Source organism: Emys orbicularis, chromosome 10, assembly GCF_028017835.1.
Source record: "Emys orbicularis isolate rEmyOrb1 chromosome 10, rEmyOrb1.hap1, whole genome shotgun sequence".
Taxonomy (NCBI): Eukaryota; Metazoa; Chordata; order Testudines; family Emydidae; genus Emys; species Emys orbicularis.
Genome location: NC_088692.1, coordinates 71045848 through 71059334, shown reverse-complemented (window position 1 = coordinate 71059334; position 13487 = coordinate 71045848). Strand labels below are relative to the sequence as shown.

Here is a 13487-nt window from a genome sequence, read left to right as displayed (position 1 = left end):
TTTGTTTCACTTAAGGGTTTAAATAGCTAACCATTTTCTACCTGATCTTATTTTGTATATATCACACCTTGTGCAGGTAGTTATTTAAGTACTTACATAGTTGTGATAAGGTTTGAAACTTCCTTGAAGTACTTACATTTAGTAGCATCAGATGCTCTTGTAACTTCAAGTGCTTTTGAAGATAAGGGATATAATACACCGGGCATGGAGTGGGGGTAGGACACAGAATACACTTGGCTCACTCTCCATGTGTTTGATCTCTCTAGATGTTGATAATTGGTGGTGGCGTGGCTGGGCTTGCTGCTGCGGGAGCTGCCCGAGCAATGGGAGCGATTGTCAGGGGATTTGACACCAGGTAGGGTAAGAAAATATCCGTTTAGATTCTAAAATACTGTACTTAGGTTTGTATAAAACATCCTGGGCAAAATCCTGCTCTTGGTTACATCCGTGAAATTCCCTTTGAAACTAATGTCTCAAATTCATCTCTGGTGTAAGACAGTGAAGTGAGCACGCAGAAGAGCCAATGAACACATGCGGTATGGGTATACTGGTACATAAATTCCCTGCTTGCATATGTGCCCCAGGCTTATGCACATTCAAGTTGGCTGCATTCAAGTCCAAGGTCTAGTTTGGATCAAAATCCCACTTGCAAGATAATGCAAAATATTATCATTTAGATATGGAAAAAGCCTAATAGTACAGCTGCATATGATATATAACTGATTTTTTCCAATTCGCTGGTAGTTTATTAAGTTCTTGAAGTCTTGGTTCAATTAGAAAGTTTAGAAGAAGCTAAGATACCGCTTAGTAATTATGTCCAGGATCCTGAGAGGAGAACCAGAAACCCTGAATTCAGTGTGGCTCTGCTTCGCTCATGCAAAATTAGAGCCTATGTTGTTTTTCTTTGCTGTAAATTAATGTAACAGAGTTTGCGAACTGCTGTCATCTTGCAACTGGTAATGTAATCATGCAATGTCTGCCTTGATAAAATAGCAAACTGCAATAATCCAATATCTGTCATCTCTGTACTTTGCATGCAGGCTGCCAGCACTGGAGCAGTTTAAATCCCTTGGAGCAGAACCTCTCGAAGTGAATATTGCTGAAACTGGAGAAGGTGTTGGAGGCTATGCAAAAGAAATGTCCAAAGAATTTATTGAAGCGGAAATGGCATTATTTGCCAAACAGTGTAAAGAGGTGGATATTCTTATTAGTACTGCCCTTATACCAGGTAAGGTGCAGCTTTATGATTATTGCAGACTTAAATATATGTTCCTATGAACATTTCCAGATTAGTGATATGAATACAGTTAGACAATCAATAGCAATTATGGATGAATAAGGGCTTCAGGTTTGGGCTCCAGTTAATATTTATTTCATGGATTAGAATGGCTTCTTTTGAATTGTCTAGGTTTAGTATGATTAGTATTTTATTATTTATTTCCAGTAGCACCCACAATATACTAGATGTTTTCCTTGCACATCTTCAGTTTCTGTGGTAGAATCTTGCTGTATACAATGATAACAATTAGTAGATTTTTACTTTTATTTTTTAATTTGCAATAGGGAAAAAAGCCCCAATCCTAATCACAAAGAATATGGTAGAGTCAATGAAGGATGGATCGGTAATTGTGGATCTTGCATCTGAGGCTGGTGGCAATGTGGAAACGACTCATCCTGGAGAGCTTTATATTCACGAGGTCTGTAGAATAAAAGTCAACGCTTATTAGAAATGGTTGAAGTGCATATAAAATTGAAACAATATTGCAATTGTCTGAAGAAACTAAAAAGTAATAAACATTCTAGTAACAAAGCACTGGCCATGTTTCCTTGAAGCCATTGCATGTCTGTCATGAATACTTACTATTGTGTGGCAGGATAATAAAGCAGAGTCTTTCACTTCACAAGTAATGAAACCACAAATTGGAATATTGTCCAGACACCATTCCATCTTTGAAGATTTTATGCTTTGTGATTTTTATAAGCATGGTTACAGTGTTTTTAATAATCGTATTCATAAATGCCCTTAAATTCATCCCCAGAGCTTTACTAACAAAACGGTGGAGCTGTCCAAAGTCCAAGTATAGTAAAAGCAAAGGAAATTTGACTTAGAGGTTCATTTTATTTAATCACTTATAAAACTAACAATGGTCAATTTCACTATTTAACAATATTGAACTGTCAATTTTAACATAGAAAATTGCCATTTTTAGATGAAGTTTGATTTCATCTGTACAATGTAGAACTGTAAAATGATATAAAGGTGTAATTATTTGTCTGTTGCTAAAACATATATTTAATCTGAATTGTTACAAAGGACCAGATTAAGGCACTTTTCCATAACTATCTTCCCCTTCCCAGTATGGCCAGCCCCAAGACTACAAAAATCATGGAGTCCGGCTCCAAAAATAATGATGTGTAAAAATATTAAATATTGAGGGTTTTTTATTTGCCTCCTGGTGTTGGAACATTTAGGGTTCATGTTTTCAAGTGTTTCTCTGCAGCCATGAGGGTTAGAAACTTACTTTTTTCAGTGGAAGCTGAGACTCTAGTTGCAACATGTTTCTAGCAGCTGGGGCTCTACGAAATATGCTAAATATCATGAGACGCATGATAAAATTCTGACAGTTGGCAACTTTGCCTACCTGTGCCGCTGGACTCTCCAGGCTGGCCAAGCTGACTTCCCCTCCATCTGTGCATCCTTTGAGTTTATCTAAGGCTTATAATAAGACCTACCGGTACTTTAAACCAGCTGCTGGTTGGGCCTGGTTTGGGTTACTCACTTGGGTTTATCTCCCAGTCCTGTGCTTAATAGGACTGGTTGGGAATTTTCCATCAAAATAATTTTTGATGGAAAATGTGGTATCTGCAAAATCAATATTTCCCCTCTGACAATTTAGATCTTGCTGAAATGTTTTGATTTTCCATCAGGAAAATTGAAACAAAATATTTCATTTTTGGGTCAGGTTGTTCTAAATGAAAGTATTTCACTTTGTTGAAATGAATTGAAATGTTTTGTTTTGGATCAGCTGAAGATTAATCTGTATCTGCCTGAAGGGCTGTGGACCTCATGGGAGTTGTAATTTGGGTACCCCAAGACCCCATTCTCCCCTGTGGTCTAGTCTCCCTGGCTGGACTACTGTCCAACCATGCACAGCCCTAGTGCTCAGGCTGTAGTTGGTCTTGCTTTGTTTCCTCAGGTATCATCAGGAGTGTGAGGCCTGCCTGCCTCTTTACAAAGATATAAGGACAACTGTTTGAAAAGATAAAAATGTAAAGGAGGGGCAGCTCTCTACTCATGGTAATGAGAACCTGAAGTAGGGAATGAAGATCCAGCAGGCAAACACACAGAGCTTAGGGCTTTAGCCAATATCTTTCTGTTGATTAAGAGGAAGCTTTCCCTGGGAGCAGGATAGCCCATAACTGCTTACTGTAGGGTTTCAGATAGTGGGGACTGTATGAACACTATGAATGTTACAGCTGTTCATTTAATTTTCCACCCTAACTAGTTCCAAAACCATTAACTCCAGCAGTAGCTTTAGAGTCCTGAACTATAACAACAAATATTCTTGAAGAAGATAACATTCCTGATGTGTAATTGTTCTCTGAACAGAGAGCAATGATAGACCACTATTCCCTGCCGACCTCCCATCAGAGATGAGGTCTCTCTGTAATCCTTTCTAATTTTTCCCAAACTTCAGAATTTTGTACCTTTGTCTTTGAAAGGAACTGACGTTTGAAGCCACTAGGGGTCACTGTGGCTTCACTGCAGGGGAGGCACACAAAGCCCCCTGTAGGAGCCAATGGCTGTGCAAGCTGTTAGGATGGGATATACTAAATGAACAATTGAAATGGGGCATAGAGCCTTAATAGCATCATTAGAGCCTCCACAACATTCTAGACAGGGGCTAGTAGGATGGGGCTGTGTTCTGGAAAGTCAGCTGCAAAGAGCAGTCCCAACTATGGTGTTTCAGTATCAACTTGCACTGATATTGTCTGTGGTTGCCATACTTGAATATTATATCCTTTGCTTTACTCCTGAACATGTGTTGGAGCCAGCACCTGTGGCTACATATGGGATAAGTTGGCAGCTGCACAATCCAGATGGCTAATAATGGAATGCGTTATAATGAGGATAAATTAAAAGAACCCCCCCCCCCAAGAATTTTGGGCACAGCATCCAAGGTAGAGCATATGCAGTTGTTTTGAGAGTATAGGCTTAGAATTATTTTATTTTCAATAGTCCACATACTTAAGCTTTAATACTGTGAGATGTTGGTAAGGAAATTTTATCCTCTTCTGTGTGTTTGCAAAGAATAGAAAATGAAGGTATCTAAAACCATATCTTCTTTTTGGAACTAATTGGAGTGCAGTTAACCTGGGAAACATATTGTGCAAAGTGATCTTTATCAGACAAACAAAAGGTGTTTTCAAACTTTAAAAAGCGCTTGACTTCTTATTCTCAAAATAAGCACCATATGGTTCCCCAACTGGCCTCCCAGCTTGTTCGGTTTCTGGCTTGCTGACAAAATTGCTGATTTTTTGGGGTTTTTTTTGTTCAGACATCAGAGTAAGCTATTAGTTTTAAAAGAGAGCCCTTAACTTGTAAAACAAAGCGTTGGAAAGAAGCGTCTGCAGCAATATGTGAATTTGATTTATAAGCATTTGTAAAATATGCATCAGGTCTGTGGAGAACACATGAAAAGTTTTCAAGATAATACATGAAAAGGTTTGACATACATTTATTTTTCTTTCTCATCAGGGTGTGGTTCACATTGGTTATACAGATTTGCCAAGTAGAATGGCAACTCAGGCCAGTAGCCTGTATTCCAACAACATCTTGAAATTATTAAAAGCTATTTCTCCTGACAAAGAATATTTTCATTTTGAGCCAAAAGATAATTTTGATTATGGGACTATTGATCATGTCATTAGAGGAACCATGGTAATGAAGGTGAGTTTTAAGCTCATTTTTAAATTGCTGATAAATGGGTATAAAAATGTATTAGGAAGGACATAAATGTTCCTATTAGCCAATCCAGGAAATCATCTCAATGGCTAGATCTTATAATATTCATAATGGTGCAATGCAGGCAGTTTATATTTTAAATGTTCCAAGCACTAAGATATTTAGGGGCAAAATATAGATTAATAAAAGTCTCAAATGAAAGCTGTGCCATCGATTTGGGATTCAAAAAATAAGAATTCAAGACTGAGGATTGATCCATTAGCTCAGTGATTTGGGAGATATGAATTCAAGTGTCAGATGAGGTTTCTTGCTCTGGGATCAATATGTGCTGGGAACATGAGAGGATGTATTCAGCCAAGGAGTGAGATGGGTGGGTGGAAGTGTGAGCTATGCATGGTTCTTGAAATAATGTTGGTTAGTGTTAACATTGGAAGGCTTCTTTAATGACTGGAGGATGTTTCTGCGATGCAGTCACATCAGTGTGGGAGGAACAAGGGCACTGTTGCTTAAGACAGTAATATTCTTCTGAAGCAGTAGCGTTCAACCCTCAGTGTATGGGAAGGAAAATGGGATAGACTGCAACCCCATACAACTGCCCCTCAACATCCTCCAGAGTCTATCTTAGTAGCAGAAATCACCATCCTTTCATAAATCTGCTGCCCCTGTCACTGAGGGAGAAGGGGCAAGGAAACTGAACAGGCAATGAAATGACAATTAAGATCACTTGTGTGTTGACTGAGATTTTTTCCAAACAAGAGAAATTTCTTTGGCTAGACTGATTTTTTTTTGCAAGGATGTTTATTTTGGATGGAATGTAGAGTAAGGAGTATTTCTGTTGATAAGGTGAATTCACAAGGATCCATATCTGCCTTCAGGTATCATCAGACCAAAGCATAGTCATGCACAATAATTAAATATTGGCAGGCTGAAACTAATGTGTGTCAGAGGAGTTGTTAGAGAGAAATGTAATAGACCTAAAAGATACCAGGCCAGATGCTGTGCTGTAACTCACGGGGCTGGAGAGGCCAAAGGTGCTTTTCACCACCGACTGAATGCAGCAATCAATGCTAATTTGCAGCCCTAAGGTTATTTAATTAAAAGATAGATTTAAAAAATTCTAATTTATTAAAACCAGGATCTTTACAATAAAGTTATCTGTGCTCTTTCATCAGTGTAATAAAAAATAAAGGCCAAATCCTGTATCTTTATTCATCTGAGTAATCTCTGTGACTTTACTGAGCCAACTCCTATGAGTATATGTCATAGGATCCGACCCTAATATAATGGAGGGCAAGATGCCACAGGAATCCATCATAGTCATTGTCTTGTTCTGTCACAGGACGGTAAGAATTTATTTCCAGCACCTTTACCAAGAACAATGCCACCTTCTGTCCCTGCTAAACAAAAAACTGTGCAAGAACTAGAATCTGAGAAAAAAGCCTCCATCTCACCATTCAGAAAAACCATGACATCAGCTGGAGTTTACACAGCAGGTAAAAATGATTCACCAAGAAATATTTGGCTGCACAATCCATTTTGTTTGCATTTCCTTCAATCTGCATGGCATTTAAACATGTCTTGCTAGGAATAAGTTGTATTTACTTGCAAATAAAACCAACTCCTGAACTGGAGCTATGCACAGTGTCTTAATACTGAGAAGTAGCAGAAAACGTTAAATGATCTGCTAACTTAAGTTCCTTTCCATGTGAATGAGAGGCTAGAAAATGGGAAAATGGTAGTAGGGTATAAGTTAGTTTTCTGATGTTCTATGTTAAATCATTCCATACTTTGCATAACCAAGAAACTTGCCCTGCTAGTAACTGCATATATAATAAAGAGACAATATTATATCATGTATGGGCCAGATCCAAAGCCCATTGATATGAATGACTCTAACTTCAAAGAGTTTGGGATCAGGCTTTTAATGCACTATATATTCCCAAATGTCATTGCCAGTGCTCTGGTTATTATACTTTGAAAAATACTGTGTTAAAATGGAAAATAAACCAGATAACAAAGTTTTGATTTTAGCTAGTAATGTTTTCACTCATAAACAGCATTGCATTATTCTGTCTTTATTAAGTTTCTTTAAAAAGAACAAGGGTAGAATTAATATAAAAATAATCTTTAATGTAAGTGATGACAGGACATTTTAACACACCTTTGTGAGGGCTGTTCACCTTCTGAAATCTTGTGCCAGATAAATGAGCAACAAAAGGAGTAGCCATTAGTCCAAGGAACAGGATTTTCTGGCAGTGGAGAAAATGGATTTTAAAGGGGGGGATGGGTGGGGGGTGGGGGTGGAGGAAGATCTAAGAACTTGCTTTCATTTAGCAAATCTTCCCTAATTCCATCCTTGTGTGGGATCCAAAAAACCTCCCACACGGCCTCATCACAGTGGTTTTGCCATCACTGGGTAATCAGCTTGTAGATAACTTCATTACTGAATACTGTCCTTGGAGTATAATCACTTTATTATCCCACTCTGGAGATCTGTTTTCTTTGATTAATGCTGCCAAATGCAAGTTTAAATACTTCAATAAAGCCTTCTCAGGCTGGTTAGCACTTCAAAAATTGACACTTCCCCACTAAGAGCCAGATTCTGTCACCCTTCCTCACGAGTACTATTCTGCTCAGAGGGTGGTCCAATTGATTGTACTGGGTCTTTGTAAGTAGTAAAGTGCTACAGAATGGGGCAGAAACTGACCCTCAGTAAATATATATCTATATATATAGATATATATATATAATTTCAGCCATGTATCTGTCATGATGGTGCATTCTTTTCTTAGAGGAAAAACAATTTTTGAAATTTGAGTTTGTATGGCCAAGAAGACTAATATTGTACTGAAGGAGATAATAGAGTTTCTACCAGTGGAATATTGTTGAAATGTTTGTGTGGTCTGCTTGTTTCAATAATATACAGCTGCTACACTGTGGTCTGTTTTCCTACTAGAGCATTGAAGGTTGTGAGACGTCATTGGAGAATCAATGCCATTTTTCATTTTGCTTTTTTTGATCAACTATTCTGCTTTGCTTTGCTCAAGCTAAGTATTTTGCATTTCAGAGATTTTTATTGTTGGCATCTCCAGCTCTGGATCCTAAGGCTGGAACAATAAATTGGTGAACTGAATTCTACTCTAGGCAAGGTTTAGTTCTGGCAGAAACAAGGAGTAAAAGTTATGCATATAAACGCATGTCTAGGAGCCTTCTCCTGCTCCCATTGATGTCAAAGCTTCATTGGAACAGGGTTGGGATCTTGCTCTGTTTTTATTTTACAACTAATAAAGAAAAGTGCCTTTTTTATTCTTCTGAGCATGTGCTTTTCTTTTTAGGCTTGACAGGTGTTTTAGGATTGGGGCTTATTTCTCCTAATGCTGCTTTTACTCAAATGGTGACCACATTCGGTCTCGCTGGACTCGTTGGCTATCATACTGTCTGGGGTGTCACACCAGCCCTGCATTCACCCCTCATGTCAGTAACAAATGCAATTTCTGGTAAGTGCACTCCTTTCTTCTCTTGTGTGTTTTGTTATGAGAGATTTAGGGTCAAAATCTCTGCTGGGACACTTATACAGATGGGGAAACTGAGACACAAAGGGGGTAATTGACTTACTCAAGGCCAGAGAGTGAGTTACTGTTATAACTGGGATTAGAAGTCAGGAGTTCCTGCCTCTCAAATCCTTGCTCAGTGCTCTAGGCAGTTCTACCTTTAGTTTTTACTTATAACCCCAGTGAAGTTCCCCACAGAGAACTCACTAGAATCACACAGCCCAAGGGCTGAGTGAGAACCATCCCTTTTAAAGATAAAGCCAATCTATTGGCTATTACAATTGTATAACAGATACAAATATCTGTGTGAGGGATGATAGGATGAGGAAGAATGTCACACAAATCATGGCAATTACAAGAAGTGGGTATGCCTAGCATCACTGTATAAAGCACATTGTAGGCTCTATTCCTTTCCACATCCTTTTTCTCGCTTTGATCTGTGTAGGGGCCAGCTTGTACCTGGCCCTTTTATAGCTGTGTGTGTGTGGGAGAACGCAAGGAGTCTGGTACTACTATAATCCCTACACTTGGCGGGGAGGAAGTATAGAGACTCTTCTCTTATAGGGTAGGTCTACACTGCATCCTCCTTACGTCAAAGTATAGAGTACCTATTGCACGCCACACACACATCCCACAGCACAGGTACAAATAGCCATGTAGATGGTGAGACACTGTTTAGGTGAGTAAAGACGTGCCCGAGCCCTAGGGTATATACCCTACATGGCTCTCTATACACCCAAGCCATGACTCCCTCTTCTACACTGGAGTTTTTAGCAGTGTAGTGACCTACTGCTGGAGCCTCTCCCTGCTACAGGGTACTGAGAGGGGAGCATGCTGCCTTATCCAATCGGGACCCTTCTCCTGCACACCTGGGAGCTCTGGGAAGGAAGGCACAACCCCTAGTTTCCATCGGCCACTCCCTACTTCCCCCCCAAATGGCCCTGTGGGTTCAAGGCACAGTCTAGCCCCTTGACTATAGACAGTGTGTGTATTCCTACATGCCTGCAAAGCACCTAGCACACACCCTGCACGGTGTGAATGATGAATAATAGTATAATAGTGATCTTACAAGTAGTGTGCTGTACCTTCATAGCTGGGCAAAAACTGAATTTCTTGGAACCTAGACCACAGCTAAGATTATCGAAATGTGTCTTCACTCAGCTTCCTGAAGAAGTGAGATGCAATACTATCTAAATGTGATGGATTTCATGTGGTAATAACCTTAGCAATACTCTGCTGATATTATTTACTAATCATGGTTTTTAGGTTATTTTAGGTTGGGCCCCACTGTGCTGGCACTGTTCAAACACAGAGTAGCAGACAGTCCCTGCCCCAAAAAGTTTACAGTCTCAATAGACCAGACAGGCACTGGGTGGGGAAAGGGCTAGAACACGCAAGCAGAGTGAACAGTGTGATGGCAGCAAACATCATGTTAGTGACATAATCATTGGGGGTGGGGGTAGTTAGGAGGCGATAAGCTAAATAGAAAGAAAGGTGAGGAGAGAGAGGGTGAAGGGAAAAGGGCAGGGGAGAAGAGAGCAAGAGGCAGGTGTGAAGAGAAGTTGAGGTGAAGAGACTGCGAGGGAGAATTGGGAGAGGATGGGAGCAAACGGGCACAGAAAGTCCAGTCAAGACCATAGAAAGTTCTGTGGATTGCGGGAGGTCCCTGCTTTGGCTGCTTCTGCCCCTACCGGCTGCAGTTTCTCGCTGGTTTCTTCCTTTCTGCAGCTGATCAATTATTTATTAATTCTTTGTATGTATTTTGTCATCAAGTATTGATTTATTCTGTTTTCTTTAGGTCTTACTGCTGTTGGAGGTTTGGTTTTAATGGGTGGATCTTACCTTCCTTCTAGCTTGCCTCAAACATTAGCCTTACTAGCTGCATTTGTTTCTTCTGTCAATATTGCAGGTAAGCAATGTTTTCCTCTATATCTTATGATGAATACCTGTGTATGCTGACTTTATAGGAAATATTATATGTTTCTGTACATCGGTGCATGACATTTCTGTGCTCTGTGAAATGCCAGCTGCTAAAATGGCTTCTAAATTTGTACTTGCAAGTTTTCGCACACTAAAAACCTTCATTTACACTCAGACACTGGATTGTGAGACATTTAACTACCCTATGTGCACACACACATGCTGTTCACATTTGCCAAAATGGGCATGCCCAACACTGCATGTGCAGATTTAGAATCTGGACTGAGTCCTTGTTGAATTAAATTATAATTTGTTGAAGCTGAACATTTTACAGGCCAGAGATTTTGTCTGTTGGCATTTTTGTGTCTGAATTTTAATGGACAAGGAAATAGACAAACTGATAAACTGGATTATACTGTAAGCAAAGTTGGAGACCAGGAGAAGGTCCCTTTGAAAATTTGGCTCTAGTGGTATTTTAATTCCCACGGATTTGTTGCACACAACCTTAAATAAATTAACTTGATTTTCTAATAGTAAATGCCTATGTGGAAGCTTATGTTAGGAGTAACAGTTTCTGTAGCAGAAATAAGTAGCTACCCTGTAAAGCCTCTGCTCTAAGAGAACACAGTAAAGGGTAAACACTATCACATTTTACCCATTTCCCTCCTCAACGGCAACACTGTAGATATTTCTAATATTCAGTGTGTCTAAAGTTATACACCTAAGACAATAATAAGGTACCTAAATAAAAAGAACGAGGAGTACTTGTGGCACCTTAGAGACTAACACATTTATTTGAGCATAAGCTTTCGTGGGATAAAGCCCACTTCATCAGATGCATGCAGTGAAAAATACAATAGGAAGATATTCACAGAGAACATGAAAAAACGGGGGTTGCCATACCAACTCCAATGAGACTAATCGATTAATGTGGGATATTATCAGCAGGAGAAAAAAAAACTTTTGTAGTGATAATCAGGATGGCCCATTTCAAACAGTTGACAAGAAGGTGTGAGTAACAGTAGGGGGGAAATTAAGCATGGGGAAATAGTTTATAGTTTGTGTAATGACTCATCCACTCCCAGTCTTTATTCAAGCCTAATTTAATGATGTCCATTTTGCAGTTTCTCGTTGAAGTCTGTTTTTGAAGGTTTTTTTTTTGTTGAATAATAGCCCACGAAAGCTTATGGCTCAAATAAATTTGTTAGTCTCTAAGGTGCCACAAGTACTTCTCGTTCTTTTTGCTGATATAGACTAACATGGCTACCACTCTGAAACCTGTACCTAAATAAGTGGCCTGATTTTCAGAGGTGATGAGCATCTGGCGCGCCCACTTAGGTCAAAAGGACCTCAGCATCTCTGAAAATCAGGTGAAAAGACAGGTACCTAATTATGAACGTGGATGTCTAGCTTTTCAGGCACTCAGCTTTGGAAAGCTTCAGCCTACAAAGACATCTGTGCCAGCCCAGCATGCACGAGCAACCTGATAACAACAAACCATTGTACAAGCACGCCACAGTGGAGAGGGGGAAATGGTTAAGAAAACGAGATTCCCAGAGCTCATTGTAAACAACTGCAAGCCAAAACCCATTTTCAAATTTCACTGAAATACCTGTGTGCCAATTTAACTTGGATCAGACTCCATGTTGTAAAGAATTAGAGTTCTATTATCAGATGAAAAGCTGTATTTTTTCTTCGAGAATGTTGCAGTTCCAGTGGGAAGCTAAAATATCAGCAAGGGAATAGCTAGAAAGGCTTTCAATAATCTCTTAATCAAGTATCAACCTAACACTTGAAATTGGAGAGTATGTGCCATAGTATATGGTGCTTATATGGCTCCCATGTCGGTAGTATTCGAGCACCTTATAATCTTGTTTTAATGCTTTTATCCTCTCAAAATCCCTATGAGGCTGAGACGTGCTATTGTCCCCATTTTACAGCTGGGGAACTAAGGCACAAAGAGGCTAAAGCCCAGACTTGTAAAGGTTTTTAGGCATTGCTTCACTCAACGTTGCAATGCCTAACTGATTAAAGGAGCCTAAATCTCATTTTCAAAAGTAATTTAGATACGTAAGAGTCTCACAGACTGTTAGTGGGATTTTGGCTCCTCAGTGCCTAAATCCTATTGAATATGATATTTAGGATCCTAAATCTGTTAGGAGTTGCAATGCTGAGCCAACCCAGTCCAGGTTCAGGGGCATATGGTTGGGGGAAGGCTCCTTGCACTTTCCTCGCTCACTTACACACCAACAGTAGGGCTGGCCACAGTCTGACCCCTAATATTATATTAGCTGTATGGAACTTCTCCAGCCTCTCAATGTCATTGTGCACAAATCAGTCCTGATTCATTTGAAAATTATTTTTTACCTTTTCTGAAAAGTTGAAGAATGAATGAAGAATTCTGCTGGCATTTTAATTATGGCACTTTAGAGAGAGGAATGTTTTGGGGATAAAGTGCCCGAGGAGTGAATTCATAACACCAGAGGATTACTTTCTCTAGGACATTGAATCAAATTCCATGGTTGTCTGTCTCTCTTTCTCTCTCTCTCTTGCTTTCTCTATGTCAGATAGTTCTTCCTCCAGTGAATAAGGTTCATTCTTGTCTTGCCATGTTGTCTGTCCTCTGTTTAAAGAGCTTTCTCTGCCCAACAGTCACCTTTAAATGCCCTGTTCTCCATCTGACCACTAACAGGCAAATCTTGTACCAGCTGTACAGCCTGTGTAACAGGGTTGGGCATTCATGCCAGAGCTGCAGAGGAAGGAATTTCCCTTCCCTCCAAGCCATGGGGCAGCAGAAGAGCTGGTTCATGATTTCTATTGCGGTCTCAAGATTGAAGTACTCTCTGCTGCTCGTTTTATCTAACTCTGCAGGTCTGTGGAATAGCCAATGGATTCTCATACTCCCAGGCCCACCAGTCCCTTTCATGACCTGCCCCTACCCAAGTCTCCAAACTTCTACTACATTGTGGAGTTCAGCTTTGTAGTGTGCAGGGTGTGTAGGTCCCATGCATGGCCTCCCAGAATCCTCTCCACTTCCCTTTGCACTGTAG

At 39.8% G+C, this 13487-nt stretch overlaps 1 protein-coding gene across 1 annotated transcript in view; it reads left to right on the top strand.

The window, feature by feature from the left end:
- LOC135884651 (NAD(P) transhydrogenase, mitochondrial-like) overlaps nucleotides 1–13487 on the top strand; it is a 70168-nt gene that overhangs the window by 32734 nt on the left and 23947 nt on the right. The window contains exons 5-11 of the mRNA XM_065412128.1: nucleotides 267–355; nucleotides 1041–1228; nucleotides 1564–1697; nucleotides 4760–4951; nucleotides 6306–6459; nucleotides 8302–8463; nucleotides 10316–10426. Coding sequence (XP_065268200.1) covers nucleotides 267–355; nucleotides 1041–1228; nucleotides 1564–1697; nucleotides 4760–4951; nucleotides 6306–6459; nucleotides 8302–8463; nucleotides 10316–10426 — 1030 coding nt within the window. The remainder of the gene's footprint in view (nucleotides 1–266; nucleotides 356–1040; nucleotides 1229–1563; nucleotides 1698–4759; nucleotides 4952–6305; nucleotides 6460–8301; nucleotides 8464–10315; nucleotides 10427–13487) is intronic.